Source organism: Trachurus japonicus, chromosome 18 (assembly GCF_045865225.1).
Source record: "Trachurus japonicus isolate A0001 chromosome 18, Traja_1.0".
NCBI classification, from domain to species: domain Eukaryota; kingdom Metazoa; phylum Chordata; class Actinopteri; order Carangiformes; family Carangidae; genus Trachurus; species Trachurus japonicus.
The window spans coordinates 13,188,223-13,209,126 of record NC_140924.1 but is presented as its reverse complement, the minus strand read 5'-3'; the positions used below and the strand labels follow the sequence as shown (position 1 = coordinate 13,209,126).

At 43.0% G+C, this 20,904-nt stretch overlaps 2 protein-coding genes across 2 annotated transcripts; both read left to right on the top strand.

Annotated features, from left to right (window-relative positions):
• Nucleotides 1-2,954: 2,954 nt before the first annotated feature.
• Nucleotides 2,955-5,592, top strand: cth1 (cysteine three histidine 1). Its single transcript, XM_085760227.1, is given in 3 exon segments — nt 2,955-2,978; nt 4,290-4,364; nt 4,366-5,592. Coding segments are annotated over 3 exon segments (1,002 nt in total). The 5' UTR covers nt 2,955-2,969; the 3' UTR covers nt 5,284-5,592.
• An 847-nt stretch (nt 5,593-6,439) lies between these two features.
• Nucleotides 6,440-18,312, top strand: taf6l (TAF6-like RNA polymerase II, p300/CBP-associated factor (PCAF)-associated factor). The gene is made up of 9 exons (XM_085759321.1): nt 6,440-6,744; nt 7,894-8,063; nt 8,419-8,526; nt 11,782-11,856; nt 13,297-13,517; nt 14,338-14,470; nt 15,221-15,349; nt 16,405-16,928; nt 17,760-18,312. The coding sequence occupies exons 2-9, from the start codon at nt 7,917-7,919 to the stop codon at nt 18,106-18,108; spliced, it is 1,686 nt and encodes a 561-aa protein (XP_085615447.1). The 5' UTR covers nt 6,440-6,744; nt 7,894-7,916; the 3' UTR covers nt 18,109-18,312.
• The last annotated feature ends 2,592 nt before the right edge of the window (nt 18,313-20,904 follow it).

Below are 20,904 nucleotides of genomic sequence, written 5' to 3'. Positions count from 1 at the left end.
TTTTTTCTTTAAATGCATCTCCTGTTGTTGTTTGACTGCCACACTCACCTTCACCTCAGCCCCGACGAGTCTGTACGTCGTCCACAAGTGTCGCGTTTCGATGACGACTGTGGTGGGTCACCGTAGAGTTATTGACAACGACGAAGAAAAGTCCAAAACTGTGCAAAGTGGATTACAACTACAACAACTACAACAATAAAAGAAAGAAATTAAAGTGCTGTTGGACTGTTGGACATCCCAGCAGCATCTCTGACAGTGTAGTGTTTGTTCGTTTGGTTTGAATGAAGAGGACGCAGGTCGATGGAAGTCTGTTAATGAAGCAGCAATATGTAAAGTTAAAAAAAAAATGTACGGAAGACGATTAGGGCCAAAAATAAGAAGAAGAAGGAAAAAAAAAATCTGAAATAATAAAAAAAAAAAAAGTCTGAGGTTGAAGTTTTTCTCCGAATGTTGATGATTCAGATTTTTTTTTCTTTTTTTCTTTTTTTAAATACGCATGGCACTTATCATCTTCCATAAACATTAAAGCGGAGGTGAAGCAACGTTTTTTTTTTTTTTTTGATGGGGTGGACGATGTGAAAGGAAAATCTAAAACTGTCGCTACGACGACCGTGTGCTTTCATTTGCTTGGTTTGTTTTAGCTCCCCTTGTTTATACCATTATGAAAAGGGTAAGTAATTAAAGTAAGTTCTTAATTGGATAATTATAATTCCTGTGTTTTTCTCTCTGCCTCGGCGGGCGAGGAGAGGAGAGGAGAGGAGAGGAGAGGTTTTCACCGGGTTTATAAGCAAGTCTGGTCCCAATGTGGGCTTTGTAATATTTCTCAAAAAAGAAAGAAGAAAAAAAAACAAAACAAAAGAAATTGAAGTGTTTGAATTTGTAGCAAATAACTGATCTGTGTAAAGTGAAACTGGCATATTGGAACTTTTTTTACATCTAAAAAAAAAAAAAGAAATGTGTAATTCTGCTCCATGACCGTGGAGATGGCTCTAACAGGCTACTGTACATGTGAAGCATTGCTCTCATTCATTGGGGAGGGGGAGGGGGATGGGGAATGGGGAGGGGGTCGACATTGAAAGGGGAGGGGGGTGCTGATTTTTGTATGGTGGAGAGACAAACATGCTACAATTGAAAAATTGAAAGTTTTTCTCAAGTGTTTTTTATTCCAATGTCTCTGTATCCTTTAATGTATCTTGATAAGAAAAGAAATAAAGAATTTGTTTTTCTTTGTGGTCAGACGAGAGATTTTTATTGACTGTGTTTTACAAAAAACTGAAGAGTCCTCACATGGAAAAAAAATCTCCAGAGTGTTTGAGAGTTTAATAAATGTTGTATTTTGTTCTCAGTGCCAAGTATCAACATTTTTATTTCCACCGGAGCAATACGTTTCAATGTTCAATAATCAGATTTTTCAAGTTGCCATATCAGAAAATAAATGGCACTACTTTTTATTCAGTTCTTTTCCGTTGTATTTGTGTAGCATCAAATTACACTACTCGCAAAAAGTTAGGGAATATCCGTATAAAAAGTTCATGCTACAGTGATATTCTATCATGAAAGCCTTTTGAATGCAATGGTAATTTCTTTGGTAACAGTGGTGGCTATAGCACAACAAAAATCTCAATATCTCAATAACTTAATTTGATCAAAGTGTCGTCTTGGTCTCATGATGTCAAGATTTGAACATTGTGATGAAGAGGACTGTATACAAATTGGGGAAAAAATGAACCAGAACATTTAGTGGTCCAATGACAATTGAACCACTAAATCAAACGGTGCTTGTGATGTTTGTGGTTAATCACCTTGTTAGAGAACAGCATGTTATTCAATAAGTACGGAAACATTGAACAATTGGACATTTGGCATTCAAAAGTTTAGAGAAGGTTAAATTGAGTTCACCTGTAAAGGTTATAGTGCATTTTAGGTGCATTCTGAAATGTAATCCAAAAGCCAAACATCCCTAACCTTTTGTGAGTAGTGTATAAACATCATTTTAAAGCACTTTGAAGGGTGAAGACAGGACCCAATAATGATCATATCTACCTTTATATTTGTATTATTATATGTGGATGTGTCTGTGTGAGTGAAGATGTAGCCTACATAAATAGTTTTATTAGATATAAATAAGCTTATAAAGAATAGTTTAATAACATAGGTCTATATATTAAAATATACATGTGTTATTGTTATTTTAAGTATCAAACTACATAAACTACACATTTCATATAACCCAGAAGAAGATAAAACATTTTTTAACTTTATTAACAATTATATACATAACAATATTGTTGAGCCAGGGGAAGAAAACAGTAGCCTATAAAAGCATAAATATACAAAGAGTATACAAGTATCATGTATAAAAAATGCATCGATGTAAAGAAAATCATATTAATTTAATTAAATATTTATAATAATAAAGTTTGTTTTTAAAGACTTCGGTAGGCTATTTCTAGTCCATTGATGTTGGTGCTGTATTGATAAAGTTACTTCAAAAAAAGTGTAAAATTTGGTTTTGCTGTCATTCCATTTCTTTTTGTGGATATGAAATTTACCTAAAAATAAAACAAGTTGTAGCCTACAAAAAAAAAAAATTAAAAGAAGATAATTTCTTCCGACTTGATGAAAACTCAACGGAGTGCCAGTTAACGCACCACGGTGCACGGTGACGTCAGCCGGCCGCTCCATCTGATTGGTCGCTTCGAACGCCCCTCCGTCTGACGTCATTTCGAACGCACCTGAAGCTCGTTGATGCTGAAGGCGCGAGCCGCGGCTCGGTTTAAAAGACAGGGGCGGAGCAGCAGCGAGTCGCTTGTGACTCCGCACAACAGAGCAGGAGTGTTTGTTGGGTCCCTGCCGCTTTTCTTTTATTCACTGCAGCTCACAGGCTCCTCCGGGTTCTTCTCACCAGAGCTGTTTCCTCCTCCCCTCGAGGTCACGACAACCAGCTGATCAACCACCTGCCGGCGGCCATGTTTGAGGTGAGTGAGTGGACTGGATCTTCTTCATTCATTCAGGTGTCGGTGCTGCTCAACTGGTTTTTCCCTTCTCGTCCTGCAGCTTGTTCCTGTTCACTCTCACTTGTTTTTACACAAAGTATTGTTGCTTCAGTATAACTTAAAATATAGCCTACTTTCTTTTCGGGGGGTTGGTAGGCTATTGGGTAATTATTTGGAAAACATGTATGCATTTTATTTTAAAGAATGTTTATCTTATATTTTTTTTTAACACAAATTGGACCCAGGTTATGAATGGTGAAATGGATAAGCTAACCAACAGCACTCCTTCCAAGTTTGAGGAAAGTGCTGCGCTGCATTATGGGATTGTTGGACTTTATGCACAGCTCCTCTACTTCCTGAATCTAAGCCATCTCCTTTATTTCTTGTCTTACATTATTGGACCAACTGATTAATCCAGGTGTTTCTGACCTTTGTTGTCAGGTCAAACACACCTGGATTAGTTCGTCCAATAATGTAAGACAGGAAATAAAGGAGCTGGCTGAAGTTCAGGAAGTAGTGGAGCTGTGCATAAAGCACATCCATTTTACATCAGTGTCTTACTATTTGAAGGTCACAGTGACTATATCTGTAGGTTTAAGGATGTAAAATGACCAATACTGAGGCCTGACCCTTGACGTACCAATGGACCATTGAGATATCAGACTTGATTGAAATTCACCACAGTTGCCATGTGTTCGTTTTCGCTAATGCTGCGTTCAGGCAGGCCTTTTGAAATCGTTGGGTACAGCTCAAGTCACAACTTACGACTTTGGGTTCCAGAAGTGTTTTTCGACCTGTTTTACCGGTGAAGTCACTATACGGCCACTCGTTAACTTGATGAACTCGTACCGATCGGAACTGGTACGATCACAGGTTGACGAAATTATACGTTTTTTGAACGCACCATAACACAGTCTGTTTCCTACTCAGACCACGGCGTTGGCTGACACAGCCCTGCATGTTCTCTCTCTTCATTGGACCAGCGAAACTGTAGGATAGATAAATGTTTTCTCCTCGGCTCAGAGCAGAGGGGACTGACAGGACCCGTGGTTTCCTCACTTTATGTAAGTGTTTTTGAATCCTCCCCCTATTTAGAACAGATATATCACTTACTTCTACTTTAACTTGATTGAAATTCACCACAGTTGCCATGTGGTCTTTCTTAGGTGCAAACTGTTGGGTCTCTATGAAAATGTTTGGGAAGAAAAGCTCTAGAAGTTTTTGTAAAGTGCCTTGATGACTTTTTTTGTTTTTATATTGATGAAGCCAATTCCAAACTTGTGTGTTTCTCAGACCAGTGGTGACGATCTGTTCCTGCCTTCCTGCAAGTACAAGGACGGATCTGTGACAACCTCAGTACTCAGTTGGCCTCGACGACGGCGATGGAGAAGATGGAGGAGGAGGAGGCCTCTCCCTGGCCAAGGCCCTCCTCCCCCTGGTGGAGTCCTCCTCCCCTCCCCTCATCCCCTGGGTCTGCTCCACCCGCTACAAGACGGAGCTCTGCACCAGCTACTCGGCCTCGGGCTTCTGCAAGTACGCCGAGCGCTGCCAGTTCGCCCACGGCCTCACCGAGCTCCACGTGCCCTTCCGCCACCCCAAGTACAAGACCGAGCTGTGTCGCAGTTACCACACGACCGGCTACTGTTACTACGGCAGCCGCTGCCTCTTCGTCCACAGCCCCACCGAGCAGCGCCCCGCCCAGCGCCGCCGCAGGAACATCCCGTGCCGCACCTTCCGCTCGTTCGGCGTCTGTCCCTTCGGCACGCGCTGCAACTTCCTGCACGTCGAGGGCGGCGATGTCTCGGGCGAAGGTCTCGGGTCTCCGGACGTTGGCGAGGAGAAGCCGCCTCCATCTTCTCCTCTTGGTAACCAGCTCCAACCGCAAACGACCAAGGAGTGGCGGCCTCGAGGAGCTCTGTGCCGCACCTTCAGCTCCTTCGGGTTCTGCCTCTACGGCACGCGCTGTCGCTTTCAGCACGGCCTCCCCAGCAAGATGAAAACCCCCGACCAGAGTCTAGGAGGATCGCTCCACCCTCTTCCATCCATGGGCAGCTCGGGTTTACCTTCCCCGACCTCGCCCTTCACCTCGACCTCGCCCGACTCTTCGACCGCCTCCTCCCCGCCGTCGTCTTCCCCCCTCCTCACGCCGCCCGCCGAGGCCACGGCCCACAACGCCTTCACCTTCTCCAGCCAGCACCTGAGCGACCTGCTGCTGCCGCTGGCGCTCCACCTGCAGCAGCTGGAGAGCAACAAGGCCCAGGAGATCTGGGACAACAGGGCGGTCTAACGTCGTCTTGCTCGGAAACCAGCATCAGCACTGAAAATGGGTTCAAAGACTTTTTTCTTTCTATTTGTTTTTTTAAACCCCTCCCTCCAATGATATGTATGAATTTTTTTTTTTAACCATGTTTGACCGTCCGTCAGCAGGTCAAGCAGGCCTTGAACTGTTCACTCCGGGATCAGACAGTCTCTCTATTTCTGGACCTCCTCAGGTTCAACTATGAGTGTACTTTTTTAACTAACTTGTACATACTGTATTAATAAACTTAGTAAAGAGATGTCTGAATTCAGCATGAATAAACATTTTAATCTTTAACCTTTTGTCCTGTTGTTCATACAATCTACTTTATGTGTTCATGCTTGTGCACTGAGATGACCAAGTCCTGTGATGTTGGCAATGTCACTTCCTACGTTGTTGCTGAAGGCCTTAACCCAGAGGATCCAGCTGATAGTTTGCATTTTGCTATGAAAACTGACCAGCAGTGATCAAACCTCTCCTTCTTTGAAGTTTCAAGTCCAACATCAGTGGCGTTTAATTTATCCATGCTGACATGCCAGCTGTCCTTTAGCCTTAAATGACAAGGTTTGCCCACCTTTTCAACTAAACAGTGTCTGGCAGTAATAAACAACTTGTGAAAGTGGAGATTTGTAAATCAATTGAAATGACATTATTTGGTTATAGTCGGCTACCTGTAAAGTAATTTGTATGATCCATATCTGCTTTAAACAAATCGGAGGCCTGTACTACGAGCTTCACTCAGGCTATCTCTCAGTTTAACTAGCAAGTAGTTTGAGCTGTCGACAGGTTTTCAATCTTACAAACTAAGTTAGGAGTTCAGCATCAAGATACCATGGTGATTTACCATAACAAGTGTACCTGCCATAAGGACTGAAAACAGTGAACCTAAGTTATTTTGATCACTTTAAATCCTAAATTTATGTTTTCAAACAGGAAGTAATAACTTTATTTTTGTGTGTAAGTAATGTGAGGGAATTGGCTCAAAAATGTTTTTGGAAAGTTGTATAATATGGTTTTATACTACACTACATCCACAAACCGAAACAACTGAGCCGGTGAGTATTTCGAATGCTCCTGAGTGTGACGTCGTCGCTCCGACCAATCAGCGGCCGTCTCCTCCTGCCGCGTCACTGAGCAGCAGTAACAGTAGAATGTCAACATGTAACTGTAGCAACGTCAAGTGAGCAGAGTTGATAAACTGGGTGTTTTGTTGTCAAACTAATCTCACTTGCGAGGAGTCATATTTTGAAAGTCAGTGACTTTTTCTTTTCTTTTTTAACTCCTCGCCGTTTATTTTTAGTATTTTTTTTTATTTCCAGCAGTGTTTTCGCCTCCATGTGAGGCAGAGTTTGACTCGTCTCCTTGTGTAGACAGAAGCAGCTCCGCCGATGTAAACAACTCTCCGTCGGACTGAAAGGTGCTGAGCCTCCCGCTGTTCTCACCGCCAAGGTAAGAAGTTACATAAAATAAAATAAAATAATTATAATAAACCAGCTGCATCGTATTTGGTCTGCAGCTCCTAGCCTACTACTGTGTGTTAGCTTAGCATCTCCGCGCTAACTAACTAGCTAACTTACAACCACAGATAGTTCAGACCCATTATCGAGTTGTTTCCTGCTGGTTTATTCACATATAAATCATTCAAAAACAAACAGCTGCAGTTCAACTGTTTTACTTCACTTTCTGCCAGGATATGTTAATTTCTGCTGCGCATTTAAATAATTTATTCCAGGTAATAGACGGAGCCCAGATGTCATTCTGCTAGCATGCTAACGTATACAAACACTGAGGGAAAGTGAATCTATTGAAAATGTGTTGATGGTTGTTGGTACTGTATATACAGGTGCATCTCAATAGATTAGAGCATCATGGACAAGTTTATTTACATCAGTAATTCAATTCAAAAAGTGAAACTAATACACTATATAGATCCATTGCACCAGGGCTCCAGACTAATTTACGGCATTTTGCCCCTAAAATTTGAGACAACGCAAGTACATTTTTCATCTACTTTCACATGTGCACCCAGAAAATTTACCTTCTTCTTTTTTCTTTTACACTGGTGAAATGTGGAATGTGTGTGAGGATCATGAATGAAGAGGAAATGTGAATATTTGCTTTGCAAGTCGATTTATGCCCATTATTTTTCTGCTTCTGCCCCTAAAATTTGAAGTTAGGGGCCACTGTGCTCCTACTATTAAAACAAGTTAGTCTGGAGCCCTGTATTACACACAGAATTAAAGATTTCAAGTCTATATTTATTTAATTTCCTCTAATTTTCATGAATATGGCTTTCCTTTAATAAAGACCTCCAAAAGTGAATATTACAAAAGCCAAATAAAAAAAAGAAGCATTTTTAATATGGAAATGTTGGCCTTGATTTACTGGAAATGGACTTTTCCATGATGTTCAGATTTATTGAGATGCACCTGTATTAACAAACACAGCAAAACTGAAGATGTTTAAATCTGGGGTTCATCTTAGCTTGACTCTGGTTTTGTGAAATCAAGACAAAGTCGATCCAGACCATTAGACAAGGTTAAAAACCACACTGTGATGTTTGAGTATTTAAACATGGAGGTGTTTTGTGTTTGTCAGTGTGCAGCGGTCTCTCTGTGACCATGGCCGACCGGGAGGAGCGCCGCTTCGCCGAGATCTCCAGGGAGTCGGTCAAGTTCATGGCGGAGAGCACGGGCGTGGAGCTGGGCGACGATGTGGCGGCTCTGCTGGCTGAAGACGTGTGTTACCGACTCCGAGAGGCGACTCAGGTCTGGATCATAACATGTTGATATGTGTCAGGAGTTATTTTTACCCTAATAACCCGAGATTATTCAAACAAAAAACACAAACCAAACTATATTGAGCATCCAGATATCATGTGAAACATCACATCAGTGTCATGAGTCATGATTCAGACCTGAACAGATTTTGTTACTATTTTAGTTTTTTCTTTTAGTTATTTGATTTCTTCTAAGTGATCTTATCTTTTATTTTTATTCTAGTCTATTGGCGCTGCTGTGACACCATCATTTCCTGCAAAGGAATAATAAAGTGGTGTTATTGGTTTTATTCCACTATATTATACAGTATATTGACGTTGTTTGTGTCGTTGTTTGTCCACAGAGCAGCTCCCAGTTCATGCGACACGCCAAGAGGAGGAAGCTGACGGTGGAGGACTTCAACAGAGCTCTGCACTGGAGCAACGTGGAGGTGAGAGCTGCTGCTGCACAGGTAAGCGTCCTCCTCTTTCCTCTTTCCTCTATTCTTCCTCCTCTTCTTCCGCTCGTCTTCTCCCTCCACCTCTTGTCTCCTCCTCTTCTCTACTCCTCTCCTCCTGCTCCTCCTCTTCTTCCTCTTCCTCCTCCATCTTCTCCCTCCTCCTCCTCTTCTTCCTCTTCTTCTACCTCTTCCCCTCTTCCTCTTCCATCTTCTTCTTCCTCCTCCTCCTGCTCTTCCTCCACCTCCTTCTTCTCCTCTTCTTCTTCCTCTTCCTCCTCGTCTTCCTCTTCATCTTCCTCTTCTTCTTCCTCTTCCTCCTCTCCCTTTTCCTTTTCTTCCTCCCTCTCTTCCTCCTCCTCCTCCTCCACCTCCTTCTTCTCCTCTTGTTCTTCCTCCTCCTATTCCTATTCCTCCTCTTCTTACTCTTCTTCTTCCTCCTCCTTCGTCCTCCTCTTTCTCCTGCTTATCCTCCTTCTCCTCTTCTTCTTCCTTCTCCTCCTCCTATTCCTATTCCTCTTCTTTCTTCTCCTCTTCTTCTTCCCCCTCCTCCTTCCTTCTCTTCCTCCTCCTGCTCTTCCTCCACCTCCTTCTTCTCCTCTTCTTCTTCCTCCTCCTCCTCCTTCCTTCTCTTCCTCCTCCTGCTCTTCCTCCACCTCTTTCTTCTTCCCCCTCCTCCTTCCTTCTCTTCCTCCTCCTCTTTTCTTTCTTCTTCCTTTTCTTCCTCCTTCTCCTCCTCCTCCTCCTCCTGCTCTTCCTCCTCCTCTTCTTCTTCTTCTTCCTGTTTCTCCTCCTCTTCCTCTTCCTCCTCCTCTTCCTCTTTCTCCTCCTCCTCCTGCTGCTCCTCTTATTTCTGCTCCTCCATCCTCTCCCTCCCCCTCTTCCTCCTCCATCTTCTCCCTCCCGCTCTTCATCTTCTTCCTTTTCCTCTTCCTCTTTCATCTTCCTCCTCCTCCTCCTCCTCCTTCACTCTCGTCTCTCTCCTCCTCCTCCTCCTCCTCCTCCTCCTCCTCCTCCTCCTCCTTCACTCTCGTCTCTCTCCTCCTCCTCCTTGTGAATGACCTCTCTCCTCACTCTCGACCTTCTCTGGACCACCCTCCTCCTGGGGGAACCTCCTCCTCCTCCTCCTCCTCCTCCTTCACTCTCGTCTCTCTCCTCCTCTTCATACAATCCTGTCCTCCTCATAGGTAAGTCCTAAAATCAGCTTCACTCTCGAAGTCTCTCTCCTCCTCCTCATCTCCTTCACTTCACTCTTGTCATAGAATCTCTAGAAGTCCTCCTCCTCCTCTCCTACGCTTCACGGTAAAACTGTCTCTCTCCTCCTCAATGTCAAAAAGTTTGAGGAAAATGTAGAATCCTCCTCCTCCTTTCACTTCGTTCTGAAATTCATCCTAATTGTAATCCTCCTGATTTTCAACTTCTAGTCTCTCTCCTCTCTCCTCCTCTTGAATTCGTTCTGAAAAGTCTACTCCTCCTCCTCTCCTCCTTCACTCTCGTCTCTCTCCTCTCCTGAAACCTCCTGAAGAATAACCTCCTTTAATAGATAAATGGGTCACTCTCGTCTCTCCTCCTCTTCCCCTCCTCCTCCTCCTCCTCCTTCACCTACGTTCACTCTGATGTCACTGACCTCCCTCCTTCTCTCCTCCACCCGTCCTCCACTTCACTCTGTCTACCACTTCCTCATGAATTTCCTGACTCCTCCTCCTCCTCCTCCTCCTCCTTTTTTTTACTTTTTCTCCTCCCCATCTCCTCCTCCTTCACTTTTCTATTCGTTCCTCCCTCCTCCTCCTCCTCTTCACTCGTCTCTTTCCTCTCACTCTCCTCCCTCCTCCTCCTCCTCCTTTCACTTCGTACACTCTGTTTTTCCACCTCCTCATCCGTTCAACTCTCGTCTCTCTCTCTCCTCCTCCATCTCCTTCACTCTAGAAAAAGCTCTCTCAACTCCAATCCTCCTCTCTCCTTCAAAAAGAAGCTCTCTTGAATTTTTAAAAAAGTTTTTGTTTTGAATCAGAAAGTTATTTTTTTTATGACTCGTCTCATCCTGTTGTTCCCCTCCGCCTCCTCCTCCTCCTTCCTTACAGTGAACGTCTCGTACCTGGATGGGAAAGGAAACCTGGAGCCTCAGGGGACAGGTGAGTCTGAACCTTCACTCCTCCATCGTCTCGCGATAGGAAGGGAGAGTGTTCAATTGTGGGAGGATCGATCCGCTCCGGGAGTTGGCTCTGGATATTGTTCATTCGAGGTCACTGATGAAAAAAAAAAAATGACCACAAACTAACTTGACCACTGTTGACCTCACCTGGACCTACAGTTTTATTATTTTTTATCTTTGTTCAGTTTTGATGTTACTTTTATTTTAGTGAATACCGGATTATTGACATGGATATACACCACTGAAATCTTGACTTCAACTTTTTATTATTTCCCCAAAAAAACATTTTCTGAAGGGATTTCCCCAAGTGATCAATAAAGTTTTTTTTTATCTATCGATCTAAAATGCACCAGTAATGGATGGAAGTGTTTGTCGTGTATCTTAATGATACTCCAGTCTTTAGTCTGTAGTGTTGGGACCTGTCTGGAGGGGGGTTTCTTGTTACCGGATAACAAGAAAGTTATTGTTACATGATCAACATCGTTGTTTTATCTCCGACGTCTGCAGTGCCCCACGGGCAGACCGTCCGCCCTACTCTGTCCGTAACAATTACCTGATGAGTCCCTCACGGTGTCAAAAAAAGCAGATCATCCTGGGAATTCATGATCGATTACCATGGCAACGAATGAAGCTTCGAAGCTTCGAATTTTTTGGGTCAGCCCTAGCAAAAACTTTATTATTTTTTTTATTATTTATAATTATTTTTTAAAATTTTTTTTAAAGTTTTTGTTTTGAATCAGAAGGTTTTTTGGTTCTCATCTGTTGTTTCTCCTGTTTTTCTCTGCGCGTCAGTGAACGTCTCGTACCTGGATGGGAAAGGAAACCTGGAGCCTCAGTGGACGTGATTTCTGAGTTATAAATCATCTTGATATAGACGGCTTCGAAAATAAAAGAAATCTTCCCAAATTTCCTCTTCTGATGGGATTTTCCCCTTCTTAAAGTTTTTTTAATCCTCTCCTATCTACTTCTTCACCAGTAATGGATGAAAGTGTTTGTCCTCCTCCTCTTTATGATACTCCAGTCTTCCTTTTCCCCTGTCCAATTCTGGTGAATTAATGTTAATTCTCCCCCTTCGTTATCCCCTGATAATGATCCGATCCTCCTTTGTGTGTCTTCAGTTGCCTTTCTCCTCCACATCTTCTTCCGACGACCTCTTCATTCCCTTCACCCGCTCTTCCTTCTCCTTGATGAAGGTCCTCACGCTGCTTACAACCACCTCTTCTCTGTGTGTGTGTCCTCTTCGCTGTGTTCTGTCCTCCTCTTAAATGTGTGTGTGTCTTCTCGATCATCTTGTGTGTGTGTGTTGTGTGTTTCAGGTGGCGCTGCTGGATCTCCTTCCCTCCTCGCCGCTCTGCTTGCCCTCTTGACGTCATCTTTGATTCTTTCCTTCTCCTATTTATAGTCCTTCTTCTTCCTCCTCCTCTTCATCCTCTTCCCCCTGTTCCTCTTCTTCTTCTTCCTCCTCCCTCCCTTTCTTTCTCCTCTTCCTCTTTTCTCTTCCTTCTCCTCCTCCTCTTCTTCCTCCTCTCCCTTCTTCCTCTTCTTCCTCCTCCTCTTCATCTCCTTCTCCTCTTCTTGACTCTTCCTCCTTTTCTTCTTCCTTCTCCTCCTCCTCTTCTTCCTCTTCATCCCCTTCTCCTCTTCTCTTCTTCCTCCTCCTTCTCCTCTTCATCTCTTTCTCCTCTTCCTCCTCCTCTTTATTCTCTTCTTCCTCCTCTTCATCATCTTCTTCCTTTTCCTCCTCCCCTTCTCCTCTTCTTGACTCTTCCTCCTTTTCTTCTTCCTTCTCCTCCTCCTCTTCTTCCTCCTTCCCCTCCTCCTCTTCCTCTCCTTTTCTTCCTCCTCTTCTTCTTCTTCTTCTTCCTCCCCCTCCTCCTCTTCATCTCCTTCTCCTCTTCCTCTACTTTTCTTCCTCCTCCTCCTCATTTTCTTCCTCCTCTTCTTCCTCTTCATCCCCTTCTCCTCTTCCTCTTCTCTTCTTCCGCCTCCTCACCCTCTTCTTCTTCCTCCTCTCCCTTTTCCTCTTCTTCCTTCTCCTCTTCCTCTCCTCTTCTTCCTCCTCCTCTTTATTCTCTTCTTCCTCCTCTTCATCATCTTCTTCCTTTTCCTCCTCCCCTTCTCCTCTTCCTCTTCTCTTCTTCCTCCTCCTCCTCTTCATCCTCTTCTTCCTCCTCCCCCTCCTCCTCTTCCTCTCCTCTTCTTCATTTTCTTCTTCCTTCTCCTCCTCCTCTTCTTCCTCTTCATCCCCTTCTCTTCTTCCTCCTCCTCCTCTTCACCCTCTTCTTCTTCCTCCTCTCCCTTCTTCCTCTTCTTCCTCCTCCTCTTCATCTCCTTCTCCTCTTCCTCTCCTTTTCTTCCTCCTCCTCCTCATTTTCTTCCTCCTCTTCTTCTTCCTCCACCTCCTCCTCTTCCACTTTTAAAGAGTTATTATTAATAAAAATTGAAAAATGTATTGGTAACTATGATTCATTTGATTGTGATTCATTATTTTTGACTCTCTGGTTGTCAATAAAAAAAAAATTAAAGGGGAAAAAAAAGAGTAATAAATCAAATACTGTGTCTCTGTGTCTGTCTGTCTGTCTCTCTCTCTGTCTCTCTCTCTCTGTCTGTCTGTCTGTATCTCCGTGCTCCAGGTGAAGTCGGTGAGCCACGACCTGGAGCAGCTGAACCGGCTCCTCCACATGGTGAAGTCTCTGGTCCAGAACCCGTTCCTGTACTTGGGCTCGTACGTTCGCAGCCTCGTGTCCAGCGTCATGTACTGCATCCTGGAGCCGCTGGCCGCCTCCATCAACCCGCTCAACGACCACTGGACGCTGAGGGACTACGCCGCGCTGCTGCTCAGCCACATCTTCTGGTGAGGACCACGTCGCCACGGAAACAGAGTCCAGAAATAAATAAAAAAACTTAGAAATGTTTACAGTAAAACCCACGGTGAATTCTGTTATTTTTTAGTTTTTTATGCATAAGGGAATTTGTGCCTTATTGCTTAGATATCGGGCGCTTTTATTTTTATTTATCAAATTTTGGATTTGTATTGCCACTACCTCAGTTTTGTCCCATTTTAAAGGGAGTTGTCAACATTTTAAACTGGCCCATTCTACATAATACTATCAAGTCATAGCAGTAGGTTTGTTAAGCTTTAATTTGGTCGGTTGCAAGCTGTTTTTAGAACGGCGGAGCAAGCTGTGAAGCTGCTCAGAGCTACGCTACAGAGGCTCATGGGATTTACTCATCCACCAGATAAGCACTGGAGTTGTTGGATTGTGTATTTGATGAGTCTCATGAGGGAAAACCAAGAAAATAATTAGCCTCCGTAGCGTAGCTTTGAGCAGCTCACGGCTCTGCTCCGCCGTTCTAAAATTAGCTTGCACCGACAATTAAAGGTAACGACCCTACTGCTAAGACTATAGGGATTATGGCAATTGGCCAATTTGCCAAAATGTTGAACTATCCCTTTAAGGTTTTTTAATGCATTTTTTGATGTGCCTGTGTCAAATGTGACCATTTTTTTAAAGGGAAACAATGAATAAACAATACTTCTTTTTCCATATACATAATTTGTGTTAGTTTAAAACGGCAAAATGCTGAAAATGTCTGGCCCAGCTGAATTTGTAATGTTGTAGCTCCTCCTCCTCCCTCCTCCTCCTCCTCCTCCTCCTCCTCCTCTCCTGCAGGACGCACGGCGACCTGGTCAGCGGTCTCTACCATCAGATCCTGCTCTCACTGCAGAAGGTCCTGTCCGACCCGGTCCGGCCGCTCTGCTCCCACTACGGCGCCGTGGTCGGGCTCCACGCTCTGGGCTGGAAGGTGCGTTCACTTGCCTCCCGGAGATCTGTGTATTATCTGTGTTACAGGTGACGCTGAGGGTTATGTAACAGTGTGTTTACCTGCTTGTTATTACATTCATCCAGTGGGGGGAAATTCCATACAAATCAATGTTATGTTTTGTTTTGAACAATTGTTTTTTACAACTCGTTTAAAACTTTCATAGGGAAATCATTTATTTTACAGTAGTGGTGCAACGGATCACAATTGATCCGTGATTGGCACGCAAGTGGTCTAGGGATCAATCAAAAAAAAAAGGTGTGATAACATTTGTACAATTTACAGTTTACTCCTTTTTGTTCCATTTGTCCATTCTCTTTACCCCACATCAAAACAGAGCAGAAACCTTCACATATAAGTGTACTACCCAAATGTTAGGGACGCATCGATGAGGACGTTGGGGGGAACACGTTTTAGTCCGTTTCACTACAAAAAAAATAACTCAACACCAATTAGTTACATAAGTGCCACCTTTTCGAAGCGAATTGTATATTCTACCTTGTTTCTCCTGTGTTAACACCATTGTAAAATCTAAGTAAAATAAATTTAATATTGAAGCTAAAACTTAATAAGGTTTTAACACTTTTTTATGTGGATTTAAAAATCTAATGATCTCATCGTCATAAAAATTCAGGTTTAGACAGAGATTAATACAACTGAAATAATCTACATTATGTTTTTGTGTGTTTCTGCTAAATAATAAATAAATGTGTGTGTGTGTTTCCTGGCCAGGCGGTAGAGAGAGTCCTGTTTCCTCACCTTCCGGCCTACTGGGCCAACCTGCAGGCCGTCCTGGACGACTACTCCGTGTCCAACGCTCAGGTCAAAGCCGACGGACACAAAGTGTACGGAGCCATCCTGGTCAGTGCTCACACACACACACACACACACACACACACACACACACATCCTGATTCATTTCAGATTTCCTCTTAAAAGTCACTTTTATAGACTTTATAGGCTTTTATATGATGCTGTCTTTATCTTTTTATTTTCTCCATTCTCATCCTTATGTTACATTTACTGTGTGTTTCAGCGTGACATCTGTTTCCTCTTCGTCTTAAGTCGTATTGATTACTGTTTACAGCCTCGTCCTCCCTCTAGTCTGTAGCTCCACCTTGTCTCTGTCGGTGCCTTTAATCAATTTGTCAAAACACTTTGTAAATAGTTTTTGAGGTTTTGTAAATTCTCTTTTCATTAAATCATATAAACAGTTTTAAATAAGATGTTTTGTGACATCAGAAGTGCACCACACTGGTTCAATGTTGAAATACAACAATATATAAATCCACTTTGTTCCCGGTCTAAATAATAATAATAATAATATATATATTTATTTATCTATTAAAGTATATTTATAAAGCAGCTTTGTAAATTAAAGTTGTTTCTTTTCTTCTTTCTTTCTTTCTTAGTATTTTAGCAGGACATCGTCACATCACTCCACATCATGATGACATTTCATTCATTCATTCATTCATTGTCCTTTTTTTCTTTAATACAAATATACAAGAAAGACGGGGCGGTGCGTGGCGCCCATGTATAGGCTACAGTCCTGAACGCAGGTGTCCCCGGTTCGAATCCCGCATCGGGCAGACCTTTCCTGCATGTCATTCCCCCTCTCTCTGCCTCCCCCTTTCCTGTCTATCTCACTATGTGCGGCAAAAACGCCAAAAAATATATATATATGTACAAGAAAGACAAAAGAAGATCAAACATAAACCAAAAAAATAAAGTTGTTTCTTTTCTTATTTCTTTTTTTACTAGTATTTTAGCATCATCACGCCGCGTCATGATGACATATACATATGTATTAAAAAAAAAGAAAAGAAGGACAAAGCAAGAACAAACAGACTAAAAAATAGATAAATAACTGAATAAATAAAGTTGTAATAATTCCCTGTCCTCGTCCCGTCCAGGTGGCGGTGGAGCGTCTCCTGAAGATGAAGGCTCAGTCTCTGTCCCAGCCGGCGGACGGCGGCGGCGGCGGCGGCTCTCAGCCCGGCTCGCTGGGCGCGGCGGGCGGCTGCAGGCTGAGCTCGTCCCCCGGCCTCAGCCCGCCGGCCGAGCCGCTGTCCGAGGCGGCGCTGGGCATCGCCACGCACCTGCAGGCGGGCGGCGCCGGCTGCCCCTGGGAGGAGTGGACGCCGGTGCCGCTGCCGGCCATGTACTGCGAGCTGTACTCGTTCTTCGGGGACAGTCTCGCCGTGCGCTTCAGCACCGGCCCCGGGGGCTTCGCCGGCGGCTTCGCGCCCTGCGGCCCCGCGCTGCCCGGAGACGCCCGCAAGGAGCCGCCGGGCGCCGCCAACGCCAACGCCAACAACCCCGACACCGCCCGCAAGATGCCCCAGCTCACCGCCAACCTCAACATCAGCCCCCGGCACGACGGGAGCCCGCGCACCGACCCCGCCCCCCCCAGCCTCGCAGCCACCGGACCAGGAAGGTAAAAGGAGCCGACGGCGCCGACCGATCGACTTTATTGATTATTTAACGTAGAAGTATTCAAACCTCTTGAACTCTTCACATTTTCTCACCAGTGGTGTAGTCTAATTTTTTGTAGTGAGTATACTGCTTTTTAGGTGGGTGAACTGTACATACTTGTATCACATAGACCAGTGGTTCTCAAACTTTTTTACATCAAGGACCCCAAAATTGACACAAATTAGACCACGGACCCCAGAAATACACAAACAATCAATGTACGTTTAAATTAGGCGTACATTTTTCAAAGATTATAGAGAAATTTCTGGAAAAAAGTGGTACAATTTCTCCAAAAAGTTGAAACATTTCTAGAAAAAAGTGGTAAAAATTCTCACAAAAGAAAAAGTTAAACTTTTTTTAGAAAAAAGTGGTAACATTTTGTAATCTTTCTTTCTTTTTTTTCCTTTTTTTAGAAAAATCTGGTAAAATTTCTCAGAAAGAGTGGTAAAATTTCTGGAAAAAAAAAAAAGTTTTTTAAATTTTAGAAGAAACTGGTAACATTTCTCAAAGAAGTTCTAGGAAAAGTGGTAAAATAATAATAATAAAAAAAAAGTCAAACAATAATTAAAAAAAGTGGTAAAAATAGTAAATAGTAAAATGGGGTTTTTTTTAATTGAGAAGGCTTTCTTGTAAAATTTTGATTTTTTTTTCTCGTAAAATTATGACTTAATCTGTGAAAAAAACAAAGTGGCCCCAATACTCTGTCATACTTTTGCAACTGTAGATTTTAGTTTGATTTTTTTTTTTAAATGATACAAAAACTTCTCTCTCTCTCTCTCTTCTCCTCCGTCAGGTCCCTCACTCGCTCCTCTTCCTCCTCCTCCTCCTCCGTGCAGCGCTCCAGATCGTCCTCGTCTCGGTCCGGTCAGCGCTCGGCCGGTTTGTCCCGCGACGTTTTCCCCAAAGCTCGTTTCACGGCTCCTCAGTCCGGACCTCCGGCCATCTCCTTCCTGATCGGCGGCCGTCAGATGGGCCGGCGCTGCCAGGGCCGCCGCCCGTTCCAGACCACGTTCACCCCGACGCCGCCGCTGCCCGCCGTCCCGCCCCGCGCCTACGCACACAAACTGCCCGTCATCGGCCGCGTGGGGAAGCCGGTGCGGCGCTGGGCGTGTTCGCATTACTCCCTCCACCTGCCGCTGTAGAGAGGAGAGGAGGCACCTGAACGCCTCATTCATTCACTCATTCATTCATTCAACATGAACTCTGTGTTAGTTAAACTGTAAAGATGCAGTTTCTCACCACTGACTGAAGAAGAACAGACCTTCATCTGTTTGACGACAAGAAAAAAAAAAGGGTCAAACATGTTTGGTGTTTCTATAAATGTCCTTTTTTTTCCCACTTTGTTTAAGGGATAGTTCAACATTTTGGCAAATTGGCCCATTGCCATAATCTCTATAGTCACAGCAGTAGGTTCGTTACCTTTAATTGTCGGAGCAAGCTATTTTTAGAACGGCGGAGCAGAGCCGTGAGCTGCTCAGAGCTACGCTACGGAGGCTCATGGGATTTCTTGGTTTCCCTCATCAAACTCATCAAATACACAATCCAACAACTCCAAAACGCTCTGGTGGACAAGTTGTGACCTGCACATTCACCACGCTATGAGATAATAACAGAACGTTACCAGACAGAGTTGTTTTAGAGGGAAATACAGAGACTGATTGCTGAAAAACTGTCCCTGAAGGCAATGCACATCAGCGGTTTTGCATGAATTTACCTCGAAAATAACTCTGTCCTGTAACGTTTCGCTCGCGGCTCTGCTCCGCCGTTCTAAAAACAGCTTGCACCGACAATTAAAGGTAACGAACCTACTGCTATGACTATAGGGATTATTATGGCAATGGACCAATTTACCAAAATGTTGAACTATCCCTTTAAATATTAATGTTTATTTTCTCCAGATTTTGTTTGAAACCTGAAAATGTTTCGTTCAGTTCTTCACTGCTGAAGAAAAGACTTTGAGTTTATGAACTTTTTCTCAGCTGCTGTATTTTGACTCAACCTGATTAATTTCCTCTATGGATTGATCAATCGATTGGTTATTTTTAATTTATCGGAGGGTTCCTGAATCTAAAGTGACAGTATATTTTCAATCATGTGAAGAAAAGCAAACAAACAGTTCATTTATTAATTATTAATCATCAAAAGTATTGATTAGTTTCCTGTGGAGCAGCTGATGATGATGACGGAGGTGAGGTTGTGACGTGTAAAATATTTAGTATTGATAAAAGATTGTAAAGTTTTGATAGAATAAAAATATCTGTTGTACTTTTGAAACCTTCATGTTTTGTCTTCTTGAGTTTAGAAATATCAGATCGACCTGTTCAATAGCAAACTGTCCTGATTAGAAACATCTAAAGTATTTGTTAGTTTTACATCTACAAACTCTGACACTGAAAAAAAAAGTCCAAATATTAAGGCTCAACACTTAAAGTTAAATGAAAACTGAAAAGTTCAGGTTTTAGATCGATGTTGAAGAAGCAGCAGTTCCCTGACTTCACCAGCAGGTGTCACTGGAAACTCACGTAGATCTGAGGAGACTCAGGTTCCTTATTACATAAAACAATGTGACACTTGTTAATATTAGTGTGTAAATAGTGAACAAAAGCTGAGCACTGATAAGAGGGGGCGGAGCTTATCGAGCCTTATCATCACAGACGCTTTTAACTCAGGTGTGATTCAGATTCAGATTCAGATACAGAATTACTCTGTTTGTCCCCAGAAGGAAATTATTCTTTGCTACAAACCCCTGAATTGTGAGAGAAATCAGCACAAAGTGAGATATACTGTAAAAAATATTATTACTAAAATAAAAGCAGAATAAGAACAGAGTAAAATAAGATAAAATAGAATAAGAGTACATATAATAATAATAATCCACATATGTACACCACAGCTGCTCCACCTGCACTGCCGAACACTTAAAGGCCTGTTAGGACATTTGAGTTAAACTGTGTCATAATTAGTGAACTAATTTGTTTTTATTTGTTTTGTGGGTAACTCTTTATAATAAGTAAGCATTAAATACTGAATTAATAATTAATAACGCATGAAAACTCAGTTTATAAACAGTAAAAATGTCATACATAAACTGTAAACTGTTTTCTATAAACTGTAAACTGTTTTCTTGTCTGTAACAACATCTATTGTACGTCTGTCCGTCCTGGGTGAGGGATCCCTCCTCTGTTGCTCACCCTGAGGTTTCTCCGATTTTTCCCTGTTAAAAGGGTTTTCCATGGAGTTTTTCCTCAGTCGATGTGAGGGTCTAAGGACAGAGGATGTTGTTATGATGCCATGTGAAGCCCTTTGAGACAAACTGGTGGTAAAAACGGGCTATACAAATAAAATTGCCTTGCCTTGCCTTTTACTTCACATTGATAAGCACTCACTGTATTTATAAACGACATACTAATGAGTATTCATGCGTTATATATGAAGAATTCAGTGTTTATTAATGCTTAACTAATGCTTAATAGTGTGTACTTACTGTATTATAAAGTGTAACCGTTTTGTGTGACCTTCAAAGGAACATGAGATCACAGAGAGTCTGACCTTTGACCTCCGTCTACCCAAATCTAATACCTCAAAGAAATAACAGAGATATTGTTTCATGAGGATCCTGTGACAACGACCGCTGACGTTCGACCAGCAAAATCTAAACAGTTCATCTCTGAGTCCTGTAGTGAAGGTTTGTGCCAAATTATAACAAAAAAACAAAACAGAAGCTGGTGCACAGACATCTCAGCCCTGGTTCCTACATTTCCCATGATGCACTGCGTGGACGGACGCTGCTTAGCCTCCAACACAGGCCGGTTGTGTCGTGTTGTGTTGTGTGTCCCACTGCGTCTCTGTTTGTCTCTGAGGACGACGACGACTCTGAGTCTGAGTCTGAATCTGAGCCTGTGCCCAGCACTGCCAGCTCCCGCCGCCCCTCCCTACAC

Coding starts and splice junctions, on each gene's coding strand:
- taf6l (XM_085759321.1), top strand. CDS start 7,917: ATGGCCGACCGGGAGGAGCGCCGCTTCGCCGAGATCTCCAGGGAGTCG. Junction 11,857..13,296: donor CTTCCTTCTCCTTGATGAAG/GTCCTCACGCTG, acceptor TCCGTGCTCCAG/GTGAAGTCGGTGAGCCACGA. Junction 15,350..16,404: donor AAGTGTACGGAGCCATCCTG/GTCAGTGCTCAC, acceptor CGTCCCGTCCAG/GTGGCGGTGGAGCGTCTCCT.